This window comes from Hippocampus comes, unplaced genomic scaffold (genome assembly GCF_001891065.2).
Source record: "Hippocampus comes isolate QL1 unplaced genomic scaffold, H_comes_QL1_v1.1 scaffold181, whole genome shotgun sequence".
Classification (NCBI taxonomy): Eukaryota; Metazoa; Chordata; class Actinopteri; order Syngnathiformes; family Syngnathidae; genus Hippocampus; species Hippocampus comes.
Window position 1 is genome coordinate 112,991 of NW_017805136.1, and position 20,076 is coordinate 133,066.

Consider the following 20,076-nt stretch of genomic DNA (forward strand, 5'->3'; position numbering starts at 1 on the left):
TGCTGAGAATATTTCTTATTTATAACGTATGAGAATTAACATTTTGGGAAAGCAACATGGAAGTTGACATGTTGGCTCTGCTATCGCGGGACACATAAAATGATTTGGCGGGCCAGATCTGGACCCCGGGCCTTGAGTTTGACACCAGTTTAGAATTTACAATCAATTATTGATTATTGAATACGCTAAACATCTTAAAACATTCGTAAAAAAAATCATTTGAATTCACCAAAATCAGGGCTGTCCCATTCGTTTTCGTCACAGGCCGCGACATAGTGTAATGGGTTATAATGGGGGAAAAACATAAAAGTATCACCTCATCATATTCATATATTTTTAACATCAAATTGAATTTTAAATCGGAAGTCAATATAAAAAGTGGCATGTGGCATTGAAGTATTCTGTAAAGGTTTTGTTGGATTTAAGATTTTCTGCCAAAATGACAAATCCATTTCGCAACAAACAGGAAGTCAACACATTTCATTTGCTTAAGTCGGCCAAATGATTTGATGTGTAGCCTTGAGTTTGACATCGATCATGTAAATACTCAGGTCGGCAAATGAAAGATCCGAGCTAGCCAGACTTTACCCCGCCCTCATTTAGTCTTCAATGAACTTTACATGAGTGGGTTGTTTGTTTTTTTTTAGAATGAGGGAGGAAAATGTAGAAAACACAATAGCACATGGAGAACATAAAAAAAAATAAAAAAAACAACACTTGAACCGATATTGGAACCCTGAACCTCTCGACTGTCAGTAAATGTATATTTGTACCTGTCCGCTGCAGAAAAATAGCGGGCCTGTCAACCTGCGGCTTTTTGTGCCAGCGGTAGACATGCTGATCAGGCGTCGTCTGGGCGTGAGGACGCCCCTAAAGCTGGATGAATGTCATAATGACTGACTTTCACGCATGACTCGTCATCTCCGCTCCCCGGATGGCACTGGAGAGGACACAAAAGACAACGCTCAGTGTTGGAAGACAAAAGTCAAGGGGAGTCAGCTTATAGATGAAGGCGACACGGGGCGGATGCAGAAAATGTTGAGAATCGAGACAGGGAAGAAAAAAAGTTACATTTTATAAACTTGCGCTTCATTAAAAACATACAGCCATAAGATAATAAAATAGCATGTCAAGAATTCAACTATTTTGGCCACAATTTTTTGCATCAATTCAATGGACATTGTGCGACTCCTTCGAGTGTGTGCGCCTTGATCACTCTGGAGCAACATCATGGACATACGGCTATACGCGGAGACTGACACTCCTCAATAAACTGAAGTTAGTCCTCAATATACTGGAGTCAGTCATTCTTGTCAAGTTAGTCGTCAGAGCAGCACGCCGTCATCAACCCGTGCGCCGTTTTGCTCGGCAACGAACCGGATGGAATACAGATCCCATAAACGCAGGCTCGGACCAATTACAAGGTTTATTCCCAGGAAAAACATATTGCTGAACTGAATCCATGAACTATAAGCGCGGGTGGGGGGGAGCCAAAACATGACACACTCATAACAAGTAGTTGTCTAGCGCGATGGAAAACTGCTTAAGTAACGTTTTTGATATCCGTCTTAAGTTCCATGTACTAGTACACACTTTGTCCTCACGGGTAAGACAATTCAGAACAGCTTTGTCTTACTAACTTTTTTTTTTTTTACATGACTTGATGCCCTTAACCCTTTCAGGTACAGCGGTTACTATAGTGGACAGCTTATCATGTCATCAGGTTATAAGGTGCATGAAAGGGTTAAACTGCATGCCATGGATCTTGACTAACTTATTGTTAGTCGTTTGTTTTCAAAAACAAAATATTGTATATACTAAAGTACTCGAATAACTGAAGGGAGTCCAGCCATGCAGAAGCCTTGCTTATAAGGCACCATGCTGCCCTCCAGTGGACAAGAGTGGAATAAGCACACTTGCACTTACACGTCGGGGCATCCGTTCCTCCGGCATGGTCAAAAACTCGACCCAGTTGGCCCACAGGCCCCGCGAGTGGACGCCGGTGTCCACGGCTAGTCCCCACAAGACTCGGCGGCCAGAGCGTTCCCTGACGGCGGTGCGCGCCTCGCGCTCCGTCACGTTGTAGCTGATGTTGAGCAGCTGAGTGAGCAGGAGGTGGAGGACGCCGCACGACACCACGGCGCAGTACCAGGCGCTCGTGAAGCATATGGAGGCACTGGGGGGGGGGGGAAAAAAAAAATGGGGGCCCGGGGGGGGGGGGTAAAAAAAAAACCACAAGGACGTGCTACTGAGCAACATTAATGGGGACATTGTTGTGGGAAAATTGATTCGTGGCTCGCACGCCAGCCGGCCTAACGGTTCTATGGTTTGAACGCATTTCATTTACGGCACTTAATTGCTCTGAAGAGAGTCCCGAAATAATACAAACGTGTTGAAAGAGCAACGGATAACAAAAATACGATCCCAGTTTACTTATTTTAACTCAGAGGGCTTTACATTTTCACCCCAAACTATGCCGCGCTGAAATATTTCCTGTTGGTTTTATTATTTGCTCTTGGTGTAAAGTGTCCTTGAGTGTTGTGAAAGGCGCTTGCAAATGAAATTTATTATTATTATTATTTCGTTCTTTTAAATTTACACCCTGGCAAAACTGAAGTGTGCCGCCATCTACTGCTCGACAATGGCATTACACCCAATCTGAAGAAGAATTAGACCAAAATAGTTTGTTTTAACCCTTTCAGGGAACAGCGGTTACTACAGTGGAAAGCAGGTTACAGAGTGCATTAAAGTGTTAAACATTGCCTGTGCAGTGATTTTTTTACTGGCAACAGAGTGACTTTACATCACTCTCTTGAGGAAATTTACCTATATTCCTCGTAGACTCCCGGGCAGTAGAACAAAGCGGTGAGGACGTTTTGCTCCGAACACACGCTCCGCAGAGTCAAACCGATCCCGTACAAGGACGTGGATAGGAAGACGACAAGAGTCAACAAGAAGCTGCGGTGGTTATCCCGCCCCACGCAGCTGTCGATCCTGTACCCATTGCAGTGCGGACGGAGATGCAGAGGGTGGGTTCCGTGGTGGGGTACGCACAAACACACATTTGGGGAGACAAAACAAACAATGAAGGGATCAGTCTTGTCAACTAATTTTCAGGGGATGTTTGCTGAAGGCGGTTGATTTTTGTTTTTCCGAAATGACATTCCCATTGCATGATTTTGTGCTCAGCCCAAAACAATTAACACGTTTGCTTTGGCGCTATCTGTTGGTAACCTGGGTGCAAAAAAAAAAAAAAAAACCCATATCAAGTGAGTTGAAGAGCTTCATTTAGACTTTGCTGCCATTATGTGCAAGGTGGGGGGTGGAATTAATGACCGGCTTTCACGATTGCAAGGCTTGCGAATGGCGGCAGTTCACTCTCTGATGAATATAAAAAGTCTACACACCCCTGTTTAAATGCAATTGCGGCTGTCGCCGTGCTCAAACATTCAAACTCATCTTCAACACAAATAAAGTTCAGCTGTTTTCGCCGGCTTGTAACATGAGTTATAGTGCGATATGCATTTATGGCATTACGTATAAGTCCATTTTAGCACTTCAAAATCAATATAGTATCAATTAAATTTGTTTGCTAGGTGCCTTTTAAGGGGTGGTGGAGGGGGGGGGGTAGTTTGAAAACAACAAAAGCGCCACATTGGCATCAATAGTACTAAGAGCTAAAGTAGAAAAGGTGAAGAAAGAGGTATGATAACTGCAACCAACCAGACACAGTGGTGGTCATGACGCCGCACGCAGACCCCGCATATCCGACAATGTCCCGCCCTTGGGGGCCGCACCACCCGGCACACGGAACACCAGTTCTTCCAGCTAGGCTCAGCCTCTTGTGACCATCCCAGCTGGTCTTCAAGAACAGGATCCGACTCTGTGGCCTTCACAAAGCCTGGGCCTCTCTTGGTGTTTGCGAGGCCCAGCAAGGTGAGCAGCATCCCGGTGGTGACCAAGCCGAGCTCAACGGCACCGACGCCCCCGCGCGGTACCACTTTGGTGATGAATACGTAGTACATGTAGGCCAAGGAGAAAACCGCTAGGCTCAGAAAAAACAGCGTCCGAGCTTTTTTGCGGTGGGTGAAGTAGTAGTACCACAGCAACATGCCCGGCGTAGTGATCAGAACCGTCACGCCGAGCAGGAAGTGGAACGCGGCGAGGTGCAGCAGCGCCGGAAGAAAGACCAAAGGGGGGATGACGGACAAGTCCACTCTGCGGGCGCCGCCTCCCAGCCAGGGAATACGTACGCGGTCGCTGATGTCGGCGGCCACGCGGGACAGTGCATCTGGACTTTGAGGCTCTCGCTTAAAAAATCTGAAAAACAACATCACCCAACCAAGAAATGTTCTTAGAAGACAAAAGGTTGTCCCGTAACAGCTCCCATTATTAAAACATTCATTCAGGACTCCATCTTCGAAGTTTTCCCGTGTTTCATGAACTAAAATGGCTGCTACGCAGTCACGCGCCACCCGTCACGTCCGACAATCTTGCTCATTATAGGGAGCTAATAAAGTGTAATAAAACGCCCCCATTTGTCCCCGAGTGTGACATAATTACTTCTCCGAGAAACATGAATAATGATGGATAGTGCAGGTCTCGAGATCATAATTTTACCCGAGCAACCAATATCTTTATGATTATCATGTGGAATGTGTTTACATTTTGGGGTCAAAGTGGATTTGACCTTCAGGTGATGGACTATTTCTCAATGAAGTAAATTGAAACAAAATTCTCACTCTAAAAAGGTATACACATAAATGAGAAGAAGAGAGAAAGAGCACCCTGAAGTCGAAAATGTTTTAATAAATTCATATTTCCGGCGTACCTGTCGCAGGCATCGTCCAGATCTTCACAGTCGCAGCAGCAAGCCCCCACGTGGCTTCTCTCGCCGTGTCTGTTGACATACTCGCAGCAGCACAGCGGTTCCTTTTCGTCCTTGTCCCGCCTTTTCGTCATGGTTGACGACTGGGCGGACAAGAGAAGAAGAGTTTATTTAGAAAGTGCCAATTAATAACAGAATTGTTTTCAAGACACTTTCTCATGTTTCATTCTTGACTTAAGACTGATCGCTACACTCTTGCATTTGGTTTAACCACACCCAATGACATCTGTATTTTGGCCTGTTTTACTGCCACTTCTCCTCTCTCGCTAGGTGGCGATTAGCAAAGCCATGTTGTTGCTGTGATGCTTATGCATTGAGGTCAGGTCCTGAGGAAAAACACTCCACCGGAGCCTCTTCCGGCAGTGTTTCTTCTTTTTTTTTCCCCTAAATGTTTTTTTACTGAATTAAGAATTTACTTGCTTGGCTTGTCCAGACCAGAGGATGTTGTTGATTTTTGTGAACGGTGAGCCTTTGAAGTCATTTGAGACTCTTTTGTGATTAGGGGCTGTATGGATAAACTCAACTTAACCAATTACGGTATGTTCGCTTGAACTGATTGCATACTTCTCGCTAATGTAAGTTACCTTTGTAGATACACATACCTGTCTATTGTCTGTGTGTGTGTCACAGTTTTCTTGTATCTCACTCTCAGGATCTTCAACGGTCTCTTTTCCCTGGTCCGTTTCCTCTCTCTGACAACCACTGTCTCCTGGGTTCCCTGGCTCTCTTTCGCTGGCACTCTCAACTTGTTTCTCTTCAGCTCTCTCGATACGATCGTCTGAATTTGTCTGTTTCATTGTTATTCGTCTTTACGGTGCAGAAATAGGACGTAATGTCCTTTTTCTCCATTTGGAACGGCGGACAGAGAGCAATGGAGAGGAATACACGTCAGCAACTCAGTCTATAAATGTGTTGCGGTAAGGTAAACTGTAACGTTTGCTAGAAGTGGGTGGAATATGCCCCTCTGACAAATTTCATTGCCCCAGCCAGGCCCCCCTCCCTACAATTAGTCTGGAACCGCCACTGCGAATGAATAAGTACTGACTCACTGCAAGAGACCGCTTGACCCCTAAAATGAGCTAATTTTACCATGAAAATGGTGAAACAAAAGCAAACGGTCTCCTTTAACGAGAGTTGTTACGTGCTACTCCGTGCAATTTCTTCCGTTTTCGGTTACTATTGTGCTGTTTCTGAGCAAGCATCATTTTATGTCACTCGTTTCTACTCCGGTGCAAGTACAGCACCTCAGACTTGACGTAAAAACTTTCAAATTTATCAAATATATTAACCATGACATTTTTTAGGCCGTTTTTCTCAGAGAAAGGAGCAACTTCCTGCTTTTCCACCACAGCCACCCAATCAAAAGGCGACTGGGGATATTTTAAAACAATTTCACTTCCTGGTTGTGCCGCTCGTCAGCATGATAGTCAATAGTCATTTTAAGGTCCGATATTGTGCAAAAGACGGCCCAAAAATGTGGAAGACAAACATACCAGAAAAGTGAGCTGCTACATGTCCGCTGCTCCTCTCGCGCGAGCGTTTCGGGGTAGCGAACGTCACGGAAGTTACCAGCCGGTTTATGAAATTTTAAAAATGTATTATTAGCTGCGGTTTAACAAAAGTTTCCTCCCGAGTACAAAAGGGCCCTAAACTTTCGGGGTTGTGGTTGTATTCGGTGGCTCTTTAACTCGTCTGTCCCGTAGTAATGACGTCACAAAAGTAGGGGCCACTCCAGGGACAACAGCGCATGTGCATGAAATTACGTCACAACATGTTATGACCGATACATGTAAAATTACTGCCCAACGTTTTTTTTTGTTTTTATTTTTTCCATGTGTCATGATTTATTTTCTCTCATTAAAAAAACACGTTCTTAATATTACAACTTTTTATTTAATATTACTTTTTTTTGACAATTTGCTCCAGGATTTATTAATTTCTATTTGTGTAATGAAAACTGATTTTCTTACATTGGGATTCTTTTTTCCTTGTAATAATTTTCTGCTTGAGAAGGAACATCTCTTCTAAAAAGTATCATTTCCAAATTTTTTTGTTTATATGATTTTTTTTCAACTATATATCAAAATGATTACAATTTGATAGCAAGAATCATCGTTTATTGATCGGGGAAATAAGTTCACCAAAGTGGCCAACATAGAACAGTGAAGGCAACAGTGTAAACATGGAACTTTTATCCACAACAGTGGCCAACAAATGTGCATTTATGATGTACAGAATATAGAAAATTATTTAACAAAACAGCAAGGTCACCGTATGGGAAACGTAAAAATAAGACTTGAATGATGTAATTTATTTCAAGAAATTTGTAAAAACACATTCCGGGCTCAAGGCCCTTGTGCAAAAAAATTAAAAATGTGCAAACTTGTAAACAAAAACATTGTTAAATAATGATTACCTTTCTGACAATAAAACAAAAGCCTAAAATATTTACATTTGCTTTTTGGGTGCGACTCGCACAAAAGGCACATTTCAAGAGGTCAGTCGGTAGCAATAAAAACACAGTGAGGGTTGTCACCATGAAACCGTCGTTTGATTGGCCAATGCAAATTTCTGCTGCAGCAGCATCAGGGAACGGCGGAGCTTTCGAGAGAGAGAAGGGGAGACTTGTTACTTTTAATCATGTAACTTACAGAAAATATTTTATATTTATAAAGTATAGTTACCTGCTCTAAAAGGTTAATGGAGTCCTGCAGGACAGTTCTGAGCAGCTGCGCCTCCTCTCTGCTCCTGAGTGGTGGACCCTGCCTGGAAGGGTACTCAGGCGCGATGCTGTTTATGACACACAACGGTGTCATGACATGCAAAAGAGAGAGTGGATAGCGGCGGAGGAGCGAAGCAAACCTGGCCTCGGCCCTCTCCTTCAGCCGATGCTTTGTCGTCAGGTACATGCGGTGGGCCACGTCCTCCATGGCCAACAACTTGACGAACAAGCCCACATTTAGCACCGTCAGGATCAGCAAACTGAAATTGAAAAAGAGGCTATTTCTGTGGTGCTTTTCCACTTGTGACTTGGAAGCAAGGCTGGAGGAAGATGGAGAGCCAATTTCAACCTATTGCCACTGTCTGGAAAAAATTTAGGTCAAAGCTAAAAGGGAAGCAGAGCTTAGGTGAGAATTTGCGTTTGGTGTGTCCGCTTCGTGCACAGATTGGCCCATTAACAATTATAGGAAGGATAATGTATGAAAGGCTACAAATGAAAAAGCTTTTTTGCACAAAAAAAAAAGGCTTTTTTGGTGTGTCTACTCATGATAGACACACCGAACAAAATTCAATGCTCCCAAATGAAACTCCAAAATAATCTTTTGCCGCACTTTGCAGGACCCCCCCCCCCCCCGCCCCCACACACACACAATGTGCACTTTAAACCAAAATGGCAGACTTTGGTGTCTTTTAGGGAAGCGGTGTCCAACCACTGGTCCGCGGACCAGTACTGGGCCTCGTACCTTAAGAGTCCCCCTTTTAACATTGCTTTGCAAGTTGAAATCAATAGAATTTGCCAAAAAGTAAGAAGCAGTACACAGAAAGTAATTGTAACAAATTGGCCAAACGTATGGGCAGCCATGACTTCGGAAAATGAAGCTACTTTAGCAAGAGAAGTTCCTCCCCTGGTGACACAACTGGTCCTTGACACAAAAAAAAAAAAAAAAAAGTTGGGAGGACCTCATTTTAGGGCGTGGCTTTTTCAAACTTTTTGCGGGTCTTCTCCTGATGGACATGCCGAGCAAATTTCATGCTGCCAGATCAAACTGCCTTCAGGCGCTCAACTTTTGCAATAAGATCCAAAAGAAGAGCTGCAACAACAAACTCTTTTTTTCGATTGTGCTGGATCTCATTTGATGGTGCTGTTGTACACGTACCGACTTGCGACAACATTTAAAAGAAGTGGGGGGGGGGGGAGACACACACAATACAGGAAGAAATGCAATCAGCGTCGAGCAGGGTTGTCTTACATCACACTCATTGCACCCACGATCGCTGTGATGTTCCATCTGTGCGGGCTGCTCCTCTCCGCCGGACCTGAACGACAAGCACAAAAAGGCGACAAGATTGAAAGATAATTACAAACCATGTCCGGCAAAGTACCGGCGGAGACAACATATTCAATCATATCAACAACATGAGCGACTGTGCACACTCATCAATGCTGCAGGCTGAACAGTTAACATGGGAGAGGATCGGAGTTTTTAATTGTACGCCACTTTCCAGACAAATAAAAGTATAGTACTTTCTTAAATAGTGGAAATTCCTCTAATCCAGTAAGGTAAGCAGAGCTGCATTGTTTTGTTGAATATACAAATTAGTTTCTGATTAGCCAGTACCAGCAGCTTTTCCAATTTGTGATCAACTTCTCTCTAAGTGTGTTCCACAGACATTTCATACGATTATAAAATAACCATCATGACGTCATACCCATATTGCCGTCTCTGTGTTCGTCAGGCGGTTGGCCGAAATGCTTTTTGGGCTTCATGTGCTCCGGCATTGTCCGGCTGAACGTCCGCCGCCTCCGCCGCAGCCCACCGACCTCGGCTGCTCCCTGGTTGATCTCGGCCTCCTCCTCCAGAAGTTCCGCCTCTGGATACAAATGGCCATCAAAGGTTGACTAAAACTTGTGTTGAGCCGTGACAAATATAGTCAAAAAGGTCTCATTTCCGATTTGATCCCCTTTTTTCCACGCAAATCTTTTTTCGAACGGTGTCTTGTACCAATTGTCAATACCGTATTTTCCGGACGATAAGTCGCAGTTTTTTGTTTTTTTGTTTTATAGTTTGGAACGACTTGTGTGTGAAATTATTAACACATCATTATGTCATTTCACATGTTATTTTCACATTAAACCACGAGAGGGCCCTCTAGGCCTGTGTTGATAAGTCAACTATGAGTCGATAGTAAGCGACGTAGAAGAGGAAGCGCTACATCTTCTACCTCTGGAGTTGGTGGTTTAAAAGTGACACAGACAAAGATTTAATTGGATTTACTGATTTGGAGTGACACTGAATAACTCTCAATATGTTATGTGAACATACCAGGCACGTTCTCCATTCGTTGTTTATGCGTCATGTAATGTTAGCATATCGTGCACTTATTTAGCCTTGATGTTCTCTATTTTATTTTGACTTTAAATTGCATTTCAAGATGACATGTTTGTTCTTGGTGTTGGGATTCTATCAAATAAATTTCCCCCCAAAATGCGACTTATGCTCCAGTGTGACTTATATATGTTATTTTTTTCTTCTTTATTATGCATTTTATAGCTGGTATATTCCGGAGCGATTTATAATCCGGAAAATACGGTAAATATAATGCGGGTTTGACTCACCCAGCTGTCTGAAATAATCTTCAATGCCGCTCCAGGAGTTCTTGGTGATGAAAGACTTGACCAGGCCCCACGGCTGCTTCTTGTACTTGACATCCGTATACACCCTAGCAGCAGAAGACACACATGAGGTGTTTTAAAATGTCTTACGGTGACCCACGCAGATCTGGAAGCTTGCTCTTTAAAAAAAATCTTACTTGAGTCGACACTTGCGCTTGGTGTGACTTTTGATGTAGTAGCGATTCTGCGTGTAGAAGTAGTCGTGGTAGGGCACGTCGTGGGTGTACACCTCCGAGTCCACCAGATAAGACTGGCCCTCCAGAGACTCTTTGTACAGCGTCTGACAAGTGGACAGAATCGTTCGGCTTCAAAGGCTGGGACAAAAAAAAAAAGAATCTATTTCTGGCTTTGAAAAAAAAAAACGTACCTGGTACTCCGTTGCCGTGGAGAATTTTCCAATCAGAGGGTTACTGATGGTTATGGTGTAGTTCAAGCTCCTCTTCATGTCTCCGCTTGGGTCTTTTTGCCACGCCACAAAGCTCGGATCTGGACATGACACCGATTTTGCCAGGCGGGGACACAAAATCCGCCCGGTGAGCGCGGCGAGGAGAAGAGCACTCACTGGTTATCTTGCGCACGGTCATGAAGCGGCGGATGAAGGCGGACTCGGTGAAGAGCAGGTCGAACATTCGGCTGGCGCTCATGTGGAAGACCTTGTTGAGGTACAGGCGACCCTGCTCCTTCGGCAGGCCAACTCGCTCCTCGGCTGGGGAAGGACAGGAAATGGATTTCGCCACAAATATGAACCGTCTGATGCGACACTGGCAGACTTTTTGTGACTAAAAAAGGTCTCATTCGTTTGTACAGTTTGACAAAAATGAAACAAGAAGGGCAGGCAGAGTGGCTAGCGGATTCACAACACCCTCCTCGGCTGACGCCCACATCACTTACCAGACCAGGCCCCGCCTTTTAAAGCCACGCACACTCAAAGTCACAGATAGACCAGTGAAGAACATGAGAATGGACTCCCAAGTGGGCAATGTCTAAAACGTGTTTATGGCATCTTTATTGGTTTTAACAGACCAATTTTCGACGTTATTTCTGCTTACACTGAAAACATTGTTTGGAAAAGGTTTTTAGAATGGCGGCAGGTTGGACTCTGGAATATAACCCATGAAAATGTGAACATTTTTTAAAATTTTTAAAGTAATTAATAACTGCATTTATTTTATAAGTAAGAGCATTTGAAATCGTACCTTTTTTTTGTTTTTAAAAACACATCTAAAAATGATCTGGCCCATCTGTCTGTCTTTTTAAAAAAAAAAAATTGCCCACAGCTCCCCGTTTGCATCTTCCTCACCTTCTTCCACACTCTCCGATCCGCTCTCCTGAGACACGCCGTCCTCTACCGGGGAAGGTCGTAAACGCGTGGCGACCGATTCCGGTTCGGAGCGGTCCACAAATGGAACGGGACTGCGGCGCGGAGACAGGGAGATGCGGCGCTCCTCCTGTTCGACAACGCCGAAATAGTTAGCGGAAAGAATAGTTGGGCAGACATGTCACGACGTCGCTTGACGACCTCGAAAGGAGACCTCTGTGAACTGGCGGCGGAGGAGACCTCTTCATTTTCGAAGGATGGCAGCTCCGGTGCGGGAAGACGAATGGTTGGCGTCTTCTCCAACTTTGCAAAACAGCCATCGTCGCCTCCGTGCCTTGCAAACAACCACTATTAATTCAAAAAGGAACATGCAAAGAATCCCAGAGGCAAGATTCGAACCCTAATCATCATGCTGCAGGTCATGGACGTTTTGCCCCAATTTTTCATTCGCACCATCTTTCTATTCATTTAAATTTCATTTCTCTCATTTCTTTCCTCATTTATTAGTTGCTACTCCTGCGCTGTTGTCATATGTCTGCATTTGTATTGTGAAAAGGTGTTGGGAAAACAAACCATTTGTGTGCATTCACCTGCTCTGCATGCTTAAGTCCGCAGGAAACTGTGTGCTCTCCATCTCCTCATGGCTCAGGCCCAGCTCATTTCCATAGTGCTGCTTGACCATCTGCCAAACCTCTGCGTTGGTCAGCGACTGGTAGTGGGGGGTAAAGTCCATTAGTCTATTATTTTGGAAGGCGGCAGGAAGTAGAAAGTGAGTTGGGCGGCTTTGTATGTATGATCTGTATTTTGTCTGACAAGGTCTCCACTGGAGACCATCAACATAAAAGAAGACACAACACTGGTTAATACATCGCAGGACATAACAATCCTAATATTAACTAGATAGCAGTCGTTGAACAATGAGTGCTATGGCTGGTAACATTCACATGATGTTTTCTTGACCAGAGAATTATTGGGAATTTTGGTACCTCAGCATGGACACCAGAAAAAAAATGCTATGCATACAAGCACGAGTAAATCTTGAAGCATTCCAAAATTTTGCTTGTCTCTTAGCATGTAAAATGAAATTTGAAGGCATCTATCGGCATTCACATAATGCACACTTGACACACAAAAGCCTTTTTTTTTCAAATGCACAACACCATTTGTGCAAATGTCTGTCTTTCAGCATTCCTGGACAACATATTATTAATACCATTTCCACAATTGGAGGGAAAATGGCATTACAGTGTAAATTCACACAATAGTATGAGTTTCCCTGAGGATTCACTTAATGCATTTTAGACATAACAGCAATTAAATTATTATTTGTCTCTCAGCAAGTGTGTGTATTTTTTTTTTTTTTGAGGGGCAAAATTAGATAATAGCAAATATGTCTCTCTCTGACAGCATTCGCATAATAGCCCGACAGCGGTGAGACTAGTCTGGGAAATACAATACATACATATTCTAAACATAGATGTAATGTGATTGCTTATTTCTCAGCATTCACACAGTGTTACAACAGCGAGGCTTGTGTCACCATTCACACGTTTTTTTTACACTACCAACTGTGTGATTATTTCTCTCTCACCATTCACCCGTTTTGAGTCAAAGCTGCATCTGTGTCTGAGCATTTCACAATACAGTATAGCAGCAGTCTTGCTTCTTAGCATTTTACACATACCGGTAACCGACATTATGGGATATGTAAAGCAAGTGTGTTATTTACCGCTCAGTTTCAGATCATGTTTAAGGCGTTTGAGTGTTGGTCTGTCAGCATTTATGCAAGTTGACGTCCAACAAGCAAGTGTCAACACTCGAAAGTCTCTCAGTAGCAGCTGAACTTTAATGCAACACGGCACGTGTTAAAAAAAGCACATTCGCGTCAACGCTGGTCTCCCCGCATTCACGTCAAAATTGAACAATAAAGCGTTTTATTATTTTTTTAAATTTAAAAAAAGCTTACTTGCTGGAGGTAAAATTCCCCACAGCCGGTTGCACGACGGGCGGTCAAAGTGTGAAGTGAAGTTCAAGGAAAAAAAAACAACACACACACACACACACACACACACACACACACACACACACTTCCCGGAAGTGGGGACACACCGCCCACTTCACTTTCTTCACTTGACTCAAATACAAACAAAAAGACACTCAAATATAGCCAGATATTTTTCGTATCGCTATTTAAATTGTCTCAAGAGTCCATGTATGTTCGTGTGCCACATGCAAATTACCCGGTCCGCCCCTTTTTTGGAAACTTCTGAGGTCAATGAACTTTACATGGGGGTGTTTTTATGCCTCCAAATCCCCACTGCCTCTCTCTCTCACACACCTGCGAATCCACTATACAACGGCAAAAAAAAAAAAACGCTCAGCGATGAGATATTTAAATATAGGGGCGGTCACTTCATTAGGTACATTTGCACAACCAATTGCAGCGGACTGCATTTTCTTTGCAAGGACTGAACATGTAAATTAGCATAGTTGCATATTACTCAACTACACAAACAGGAAGAGGATAAATAAACCAGTCAAACGGCACATTGAGTAGTTTTACGGTGAAACTTTCGGTTGACCTACACAGTATTAAAGAGCGAGTACAATACATCCTGATTCATGTACTGTAGCGCTTTCACAACAGCTGCACCTGTAACAAAGCGCTTCACAAAACAGTTACAATAATAAACACAACACACGCTTTGTTGTTTAAAGAAGTTTGAGATGAAAGAGAAGAGAATAAAAGTGTCCTTTCACCAGTGCATCAGAGACGTCATGCTCAAAATGTGCACACGTCGGCTACAAGCCAATGAATCATTTGGAAATGATGAAAAAAATATATATTTTGATTGAGCTAACATCTTAGCCAGAGGCTAATAAACAGGTGATAATTTGCCTTTAACAATATTTTTAAAGAAAAAAAAATAGTAAAGGTTTACTTTATCTAATGACTACTCATTTGCACGAAAAAAATTAAAATAACACGTATTTCAAAAATTAGGCAAGCATCTTGGCGGGCGACTAATAAATTACCGACAACGCAGTCATATATGCAGTAAACATTTGTATGTAAAAAGACCATAAATATTAACAGTGTGGTTGTAAATGAGAGATGCCTTCTTCATCCACATACTCACAGGCTAGGTGAGGATCCCCATAATGACAATTTGTGAGTTAAATGTTTCATGTAACTTCCATTTTCCTGTCCTGTTTGCTGTTCACAACGCTGACAACCTCAAAACCGGCACAACTCCAGCTGGAGCCGTCTCAGACGGACTTTGGGCCGATAAGATAGGTGCTGGTGGTTATATCGGTCAGGGTAAAGTGACATGGTTGCACTCTGTATTCCAGTTGGGGGGGACTTTGATCATATGGGTGTGATGTAAGGTTGTCGACAATTGAGAATAGCAGCAAGGTTTCCTTTCCAAAATAATTGCCTGCATTTTTAAAAAATTCTACATAGAAACAAAGACAAACAAAAAGAACTACAAATGCTAAACTGGTGTATTGAATATCAGAGAGAAACACTGCCGATTCAGTTTGCGACATTTTTCTTTTTTTTTTCGACTAAGAAGTTGTTAAATCGAGTTGAAGTCAAATAAGTCATGATGTTGTTGATCTAGTGCCGAGAGACTGTTGATTTGAATCTTTTAAGACGGGTGGGGGGCAGAATAGCCAGCGCTAGCTAGCGAGGCTAACCACTACGCTCCTCTCTGACCAGCTTATTCTTGTACTCTCTGACCTGCACCGACGCGCGAAGACCGTGTCGCCTTGTTGGCCAGATATTTTCGCTGCTGCACAGAGCATTGAAAGTCCTGAAACAGCAGCAGACGTCCGAGTTGAAAGTTTCTGTCAATTGTCCGACTGGAAGCCAAGCTAGCAAAAAACGTGATTACTGTACTATTAGCCGACTTAAGCCGCTAAACATCATTGCGAAGTAATAAAGTCAAATGTTACGGCAAATATTTTATTTATTGGATACAAGATCATCTCTTTTCATGTAGTGTCATGATGTTTACATATCTTTAATACACATTTGAGAATCTTTCTTGAGAGAGTGGCTGCCTTTCCAGCAGCTCTTATATTTTGTTCTTCTACTTCTTCCTTCATAACTTTGCTGCTGTGAATTTTGAATTTCTCCATTGCGAGACTAATAAAGGTTTTCTTATCTTATCTTTCATTTATTGGGGAATTTACAGTGAGTTTTTTTTTTGGTTTCATTTTAAATGTCATTATGTCCCTTTCACACAAGAGGTGCAGCTGGAATTTTCCATAATTTACCAATATTCGAACCGAAACGCAATATATCCTTTTTCAACAGAAATGTGGAAAGAAAATTTAAATACTTTATAGACGAGGTAGCCGGAACATATTCTGTACTTATGCGATTGCACCATTAATGCTTATTCCACTGGCAAAAGTAGGTAACCCAAAATGTCTGACGTAAATGAGTACCGGTCATGCAAATTCATCATTGTAGCATGAGTGGATGCAAAGACAAACATAAACACACATGCTAACGTTAGCTTAGCCTGTTGCACCATACTCCCCAGTCTCCACTTTGCTGCAGCAGCAGCAGTTACATTGCTGCTCTCAGTCCGTTTCCCCGTTCTCCTCTATTGCTATCGTTTCCCGCCAGTCCAATTTTTAAGTTAAAAAGAAAAATGAAACAAGCAGATGGCAGTGCAGGGGAAAAGCAGCAGTGAGAATACAACTTCCTTGGCGGAGGTAATACGAGCACGACTGAGTCAGCTGTGGTGGGCTTTACCTTGTTCAGCAGCGCGTTCTGCCACAGGCGGAAAACCCCGTTGAAACTTTTCTCTCTCGCCGAGAAGGAAGTGAAGAAGAGCTGCGTGTGGGAGGGGAAGGGAAGGGAAGGGAAGGGAGGGTGCAAACCCACACGCAAATCACTGATCGGGTTGCAGATAAATCGGCGTCAGCCCTCTCCGTCACGATTGCGATTAAGAGATTCGCACCTTCTCCTTGCTGGTGCAGATCTGGATGGCGTTGGGTATGAATCGCGCCGTTTTCTCCCTGCTCATGTGGCTGATGTCTTTGAGGGCCAGGCTAATCTGCAGAGGGGACACATCAAAGGGCAAAAAAGACAAAAAAAGTATTCTTATTGCGATTTGGTCTCTGTCATTGTTTGTGCATTGATAAGAGTGTTTCAGCAAGAACCGAACAGATGTTGCCAGTCATAATGGCAACGTAAGATGGCTGCCCTTTCGCTTCATCCAAGAGGGGCCAATTGTTAACCTATCATATATAAATCTGTGCTTCATTTATTCCACAAAGGCAATATTAACACGAATACCGTCTTTAGACCAGTGGGGGGCGCAGGGGGGTGGCAAAAAACATCCAAACTATTCTTGTGAAGAACATTTTTATTCGATTTTCCGCTACCTTTCATGATTCAAGTGTGTGACAAGATCATTATTATTACCTTAGTGCCACGGAAAACGTTGCTGTAGAAACACAGACAATTGTGGGTGAGGTAGAGACGCCCCTGCAGGAGTATGTCTCGCTGGAGAGCACACGGGTAGTCTGAGAACACACACACACACACACACACACACACACACACACACACACACATGGACAAACATAAATAGGTCCTGATTTTCACTAATTTTATTCCCCTTCTCTTATCGAAAAAGGGAAACGACATTATTTCAATGACGCTTTGATTTCTTCCGGGATTTGCTGTATTTTTTTTTTTTTTGCTGACACCAAACGTGACACTCACCAAGTAGGAGTATATCTGAGCTCGCCACATCTTTGAACAACCTCCGGAAGTCATCCAGCCTCTGTTTGTAGGTGGGCACGGGGGGCGATGGCACACCGATACAGTTCGTCTGATTGTCTGAGCTCTGAAAGACAAAATGGAGACATATTTGGCATTCTTTTCACAAATTTAAGATCATTGCCAGGTGTCTTAACAGGTCTGTGACATGCTTTTATCATAATAGCCCAAGGAGCAAGATCAATGTGGGGCCAATGCAGAGTATGCCTTCCATTGCCATGACAACTTGGGGTCGTGTTTCTTGTCGAGCCCCAAGTCGCGTTATATAAAACAACAAAGATTACAAAAGTCCTCTTAGCTTAATGCTGTCAAATACGCAAAACATCACTGATGTGCTAACGGGTTAGCATCAGTAGTTGCAGTGATAGAAGCAACAGATATTTGAACACAAAGAGTGGAGCAACACAAATAGACATAATACAAATGACTAATATTGCGGTTTAATGATGTTGATACTCTATTTTTATATTGTACAATGTTATAGACACAACACAAACCTTTTTAGGTTTGATTTCCCCACAACAGGATCACACTCCAGAGACCCACCACTCACATTAAAAGGTCAGTTTACATCATACAGTATATCCTCTTAAGGTCATAACATTTTTTCAAGTTTTAACGTGCTTAACAATATTTTCACCTCCTTTTGTTGTTGTTTTTTTTTTTTTGTATCATTACCTCCTCTCCTTCCTCGTCAGAGACCTCATCCTCTATCAAAGACGTTGTCTCGTCCGTGATGTCATCTCCCACGCCAGACCAGTTTGAAAGCTGGTCCATCTGCTCTGGCGCGCTGTGCGTGTACAAAAAAAAAAAAATTGTGTGCGTGTATGAGTGAGCGAGTGAGAGAGAGAGAGATCCTATTAGGTGTAAGAGCCATTTGTTTTGACACCGTGAAGAATTCCGCTGGGGTTTTAAGTGGAGGACTTGGAAACCTCTGTCTAATGAGTTCTAAAGTGAATGTCATCAAACATCTCACGGCCCGAGCCCTGAGGGAATTCATTAGAACTGCAACCCAACTGGTTTGACGGCATGGAAAAACAAACGCACACACATTTTGACTCTCTATAAACCTTTACACTTTCTACCATTTTGTATTTGGGCCAAGTGTGGAGAGCGCCACCAGAGCCAGTAGATTGTGTCGTGGTAAGGTTACCATGAATAGGTCTGGATAATACATATTTTAAAAAATATTTTGTCCCATGAACTCTGGCAAGCAACAAGTGACGGAACAATTTGATATCCATGGGGGGTAGAAGTAATTGCAACCCCCCCCCCCCAAAAAAAAATGCTGTACTGCGATTTTCTATTGATGCCACAAAATGGTGGCAAATGACTACTTTTCTCTAAAAGTAAGATCAACTCACTTCATACTAATTAATGTGGGGACGTGTGCACAAATCGCATATACAATATTTTTTTCAGCAAGTAGCGAAAAACTGATAAAAAAAATTAATGCCGAATTACTTTTACTGGGGTACACTTTACAGGGGGGTCTTCGGTTTACGCCGATCTCGATATTTTGAGGTAGCAAATAAATAAGTGTTCATGATGCACAAGAAATGTCGCTTAGTTCTCGCCATATTTACCGCTTTTCATTTTATTATTTTACAGGTATGGTCTATGAATGTTTTTCATAAAACGATTTTCTTCATTGTGATGGATTACGACTCGTTCCGATTTACGTACAATTTGGTTTTACGAACCACGGACACGTCTAAATCGAGTACTGAAATGCTAATGCTAGCTCGTATTTTTTAATTTTGTTGGATTGATGAATGTATCTCAGTATTAGATACTATTTAGTGAATTCATAGAGCGCTCGTATAACGTATTATATTTTGACACAAGTACATTTCTTTGTTAGTTTTCGGGTTAAATTATTAAATTTTATAAAGTATTTGGCATACCATTTATCGTCAGGCTAAGCGTCTTATTGGTGTACATAAAAATGAGCAAAAAAAAAAAAAAAACAATACCGAACAACGTGAATGGGGAGTCTTTGTAAAAAAAAAAACGTTTTTGGTACACCACAGTAATTTGTTTAGCAGGTCCTGCTTACCCTAAAGCCGTTTGTTCGGCGTGGAATTAAACAATAACACTTCTTTATCGGTCTCTGTGTTGAAAGACGACAGTTATCGCTCCAAGTGGATCTAAACACCCCCCCAAACCCGAAACAACCAGTCATGACCCGACAAGAGACAAATTGTCAACCTACCTGACTCGGAGTGGACCCATTCAGGATGGCGTGACGAGATTACGCTCCCAGTTTGTCTACTCCCAATTGTCTTTATTTGTTTTGTTTGGGGAAACGCTTGCAGGTGGAGGGGGTTTTGTACACGTTTTGTTTAGTCTGCAGGTGCAGCTCATACCTTCAAGTGTGATTGCCTGCTCATTGGAAACATTTATGGAGGAATCCATTTTGAACAGACGGGGGTATTCTAACCTGCGCTTCCTGGGCTACACCAGACCCCTGAGTGCAAGTGATCAGGTCCACACCGCAATATTCAACATTACTAAAACCTGCCAAATTCTCATAATATATAACACCACCATTCCTTCGATGTTTGCATGATATTTTTTAGGACTTCCTCATCACCTGCTAGGTACTTAAATCTCACACTTCAAAACTATGTGAGACATGCGGAGAGACCAGTCGAAGAGTAACAAAG

The 20,076-nt window shown here is 42.8% G+C and overlaps 2 protein-coding genes and 1 long non-coding RNA gene across 6 annotated transcripts; 1 reads left to right on the plus strand and 2 right to left on the minus strand.

Annotated features, from left to right (window-relative positions):
• Window positions 1–145: 145 nt before the first annotated feature.
• On the minus strand, window positions 146–6,677 carry zdhhc23b (zDHHC palmitoyltransferase 23b). 3 transcript variants are annotated; one of them, XM_019866837.1, is made up of 7 exons: window positions 6,382–6,677; window positions 5,491–5,731; window positions 4,832–4,971; window positions 3,724–4,320; window positions 2,827–2,994; window positions 1,927–2,176; window positions 146–940 (listed from the first exon to the last, which is right to left on the minus strand). In XM_019866837.1, exons 2-7 carry the CDS (start codon window positions 5,683–5,685, stop codon window positions 842–844), a joined length of 1,449 nt encoding a protein of 482 aa, XP_019722396.1. In that variant the 5' UTR covers window positions 5,686–5,731; window positions 6,382–6,677; the 3' UTR covers window positions 146–841. The 3 variants fall into 3 exon arrangements, with proteins under 3 accessions (XP_019722396.1, XP_019722397.1, XP_019722395.1); XM_019866838.1 differs by lacking the exon at window positions 5,491–5,731 and having other exon boundaries at window positions 6,382–6,672; XM_019866836.1 differs by lacking the exon at window positions 6,382–6,677 and having other exon boundaries at window positions 5,491–6,375.
• Window positions 6,678–6,983: 306 nt separating this feature from the next.
• On the minus strand, window positions 6,984–19,757 carry gramd1c (GRAM domain containing 1c). 2 transcript variants are annotated; one of them, XM_019866830.1, is made up of 18 exons: window positions 19,623–19,757; window positions 18,086–18,197; window positions 17,351–17,474; window positions 17,048–17,148; window positions 16,581–16,676; window positions 16,373–16,453; window positions 12,192–12,310; window positions 11,803–11,935; window positions 11,584–11,731; window positions 10,846–10,989; window positions 10,651–10,769; window positions 10,421–10,563; window positions 10,227–10,330; window positions 9,320–9,481; window positions 8,860–8,926; window positions 7,751–7,870; window positions 7,573–7,678; window positions 6,984–7,489 (listed from the first exon to the last, which is right to left on the minus strand). In XM_019866830.1, exons 1-18 carry the CDS (start codon window positions 19,640–19,642, stop codon window positions 7,421–7,423), a joined length of 1,968 nt encoding a protein of 655 aa, XP_019722389.1. In that variant the 5' UTR covers window positions 19,643–19,757; the 3' UTR covers window positions 6,984–7,420. The 2 variants fall into 2 exon arrangements, with proteins under 2 accessions (XP_019722389.1, XP_019722390.1); XM_019866831.1 differs by lacking the exon at window positions 19,623–19,757 and adding an exon at window positions 19,467–19,596.
• On the plus strand, window positions 18,204–18,848 carry LOC109514047 (uncharacterized). Its single transcript, XR_002167922.1, has 2 exons — window positions 18,204–18,535; window positions 18,570–18,848. It is a non-coding gene; the product is annotated as an uncharacterized LOC109514047 (long non-coding RNA).
• Window positions 19,758–20,076: the final 319 nt, after the last annotated feature.

Excerpts from the sequence above, each read along its gene's own strand:
- zdhhc23b (XM_019866837.1), bottom strand. The coding sequence starts at position 5,685 with ATGAAACAGACAAATTCAGACGATCGTATCGAGAGAGCTGAAGAGAAA. Across the intron at positions 4,972-5,490 it reads CACACACAGACAATAGACAG|TCGTCAACCATGACGAAAAG; the intron begins GTATGTGTATCT and ends TTGTCCGCCCAG. Across the intron at positions 2,177-2,826 it reads GGAGTCTACGAGGAATATAG|TGCCTCCATATGCTTCACGA; the intron begins GTAAATTTCCTC and ends CCCCCCCCCCAG.
- gramd1c (XM_019866830.1), bottom strand. The coding sequence starts at position 19,642 with ATGGGTCCACTCCGAGTCAG. Across the intron at positions 11,936-12,191 it reads GACTTAAGCATGCAGAGCAG|GCACGGAGGCGACGATGGCT; the intron begins GTGAATGCACAC and ends GTTGTTTGCAAG. Across the intron at positions 10,990-11,583 it reads ATCGGAGAGTGTGGAAGAAG|CCGAGGAGCGAGTTGGCCTG; the intron begins GTGAGGAAGATG and ends GTCCTTCCCCAG.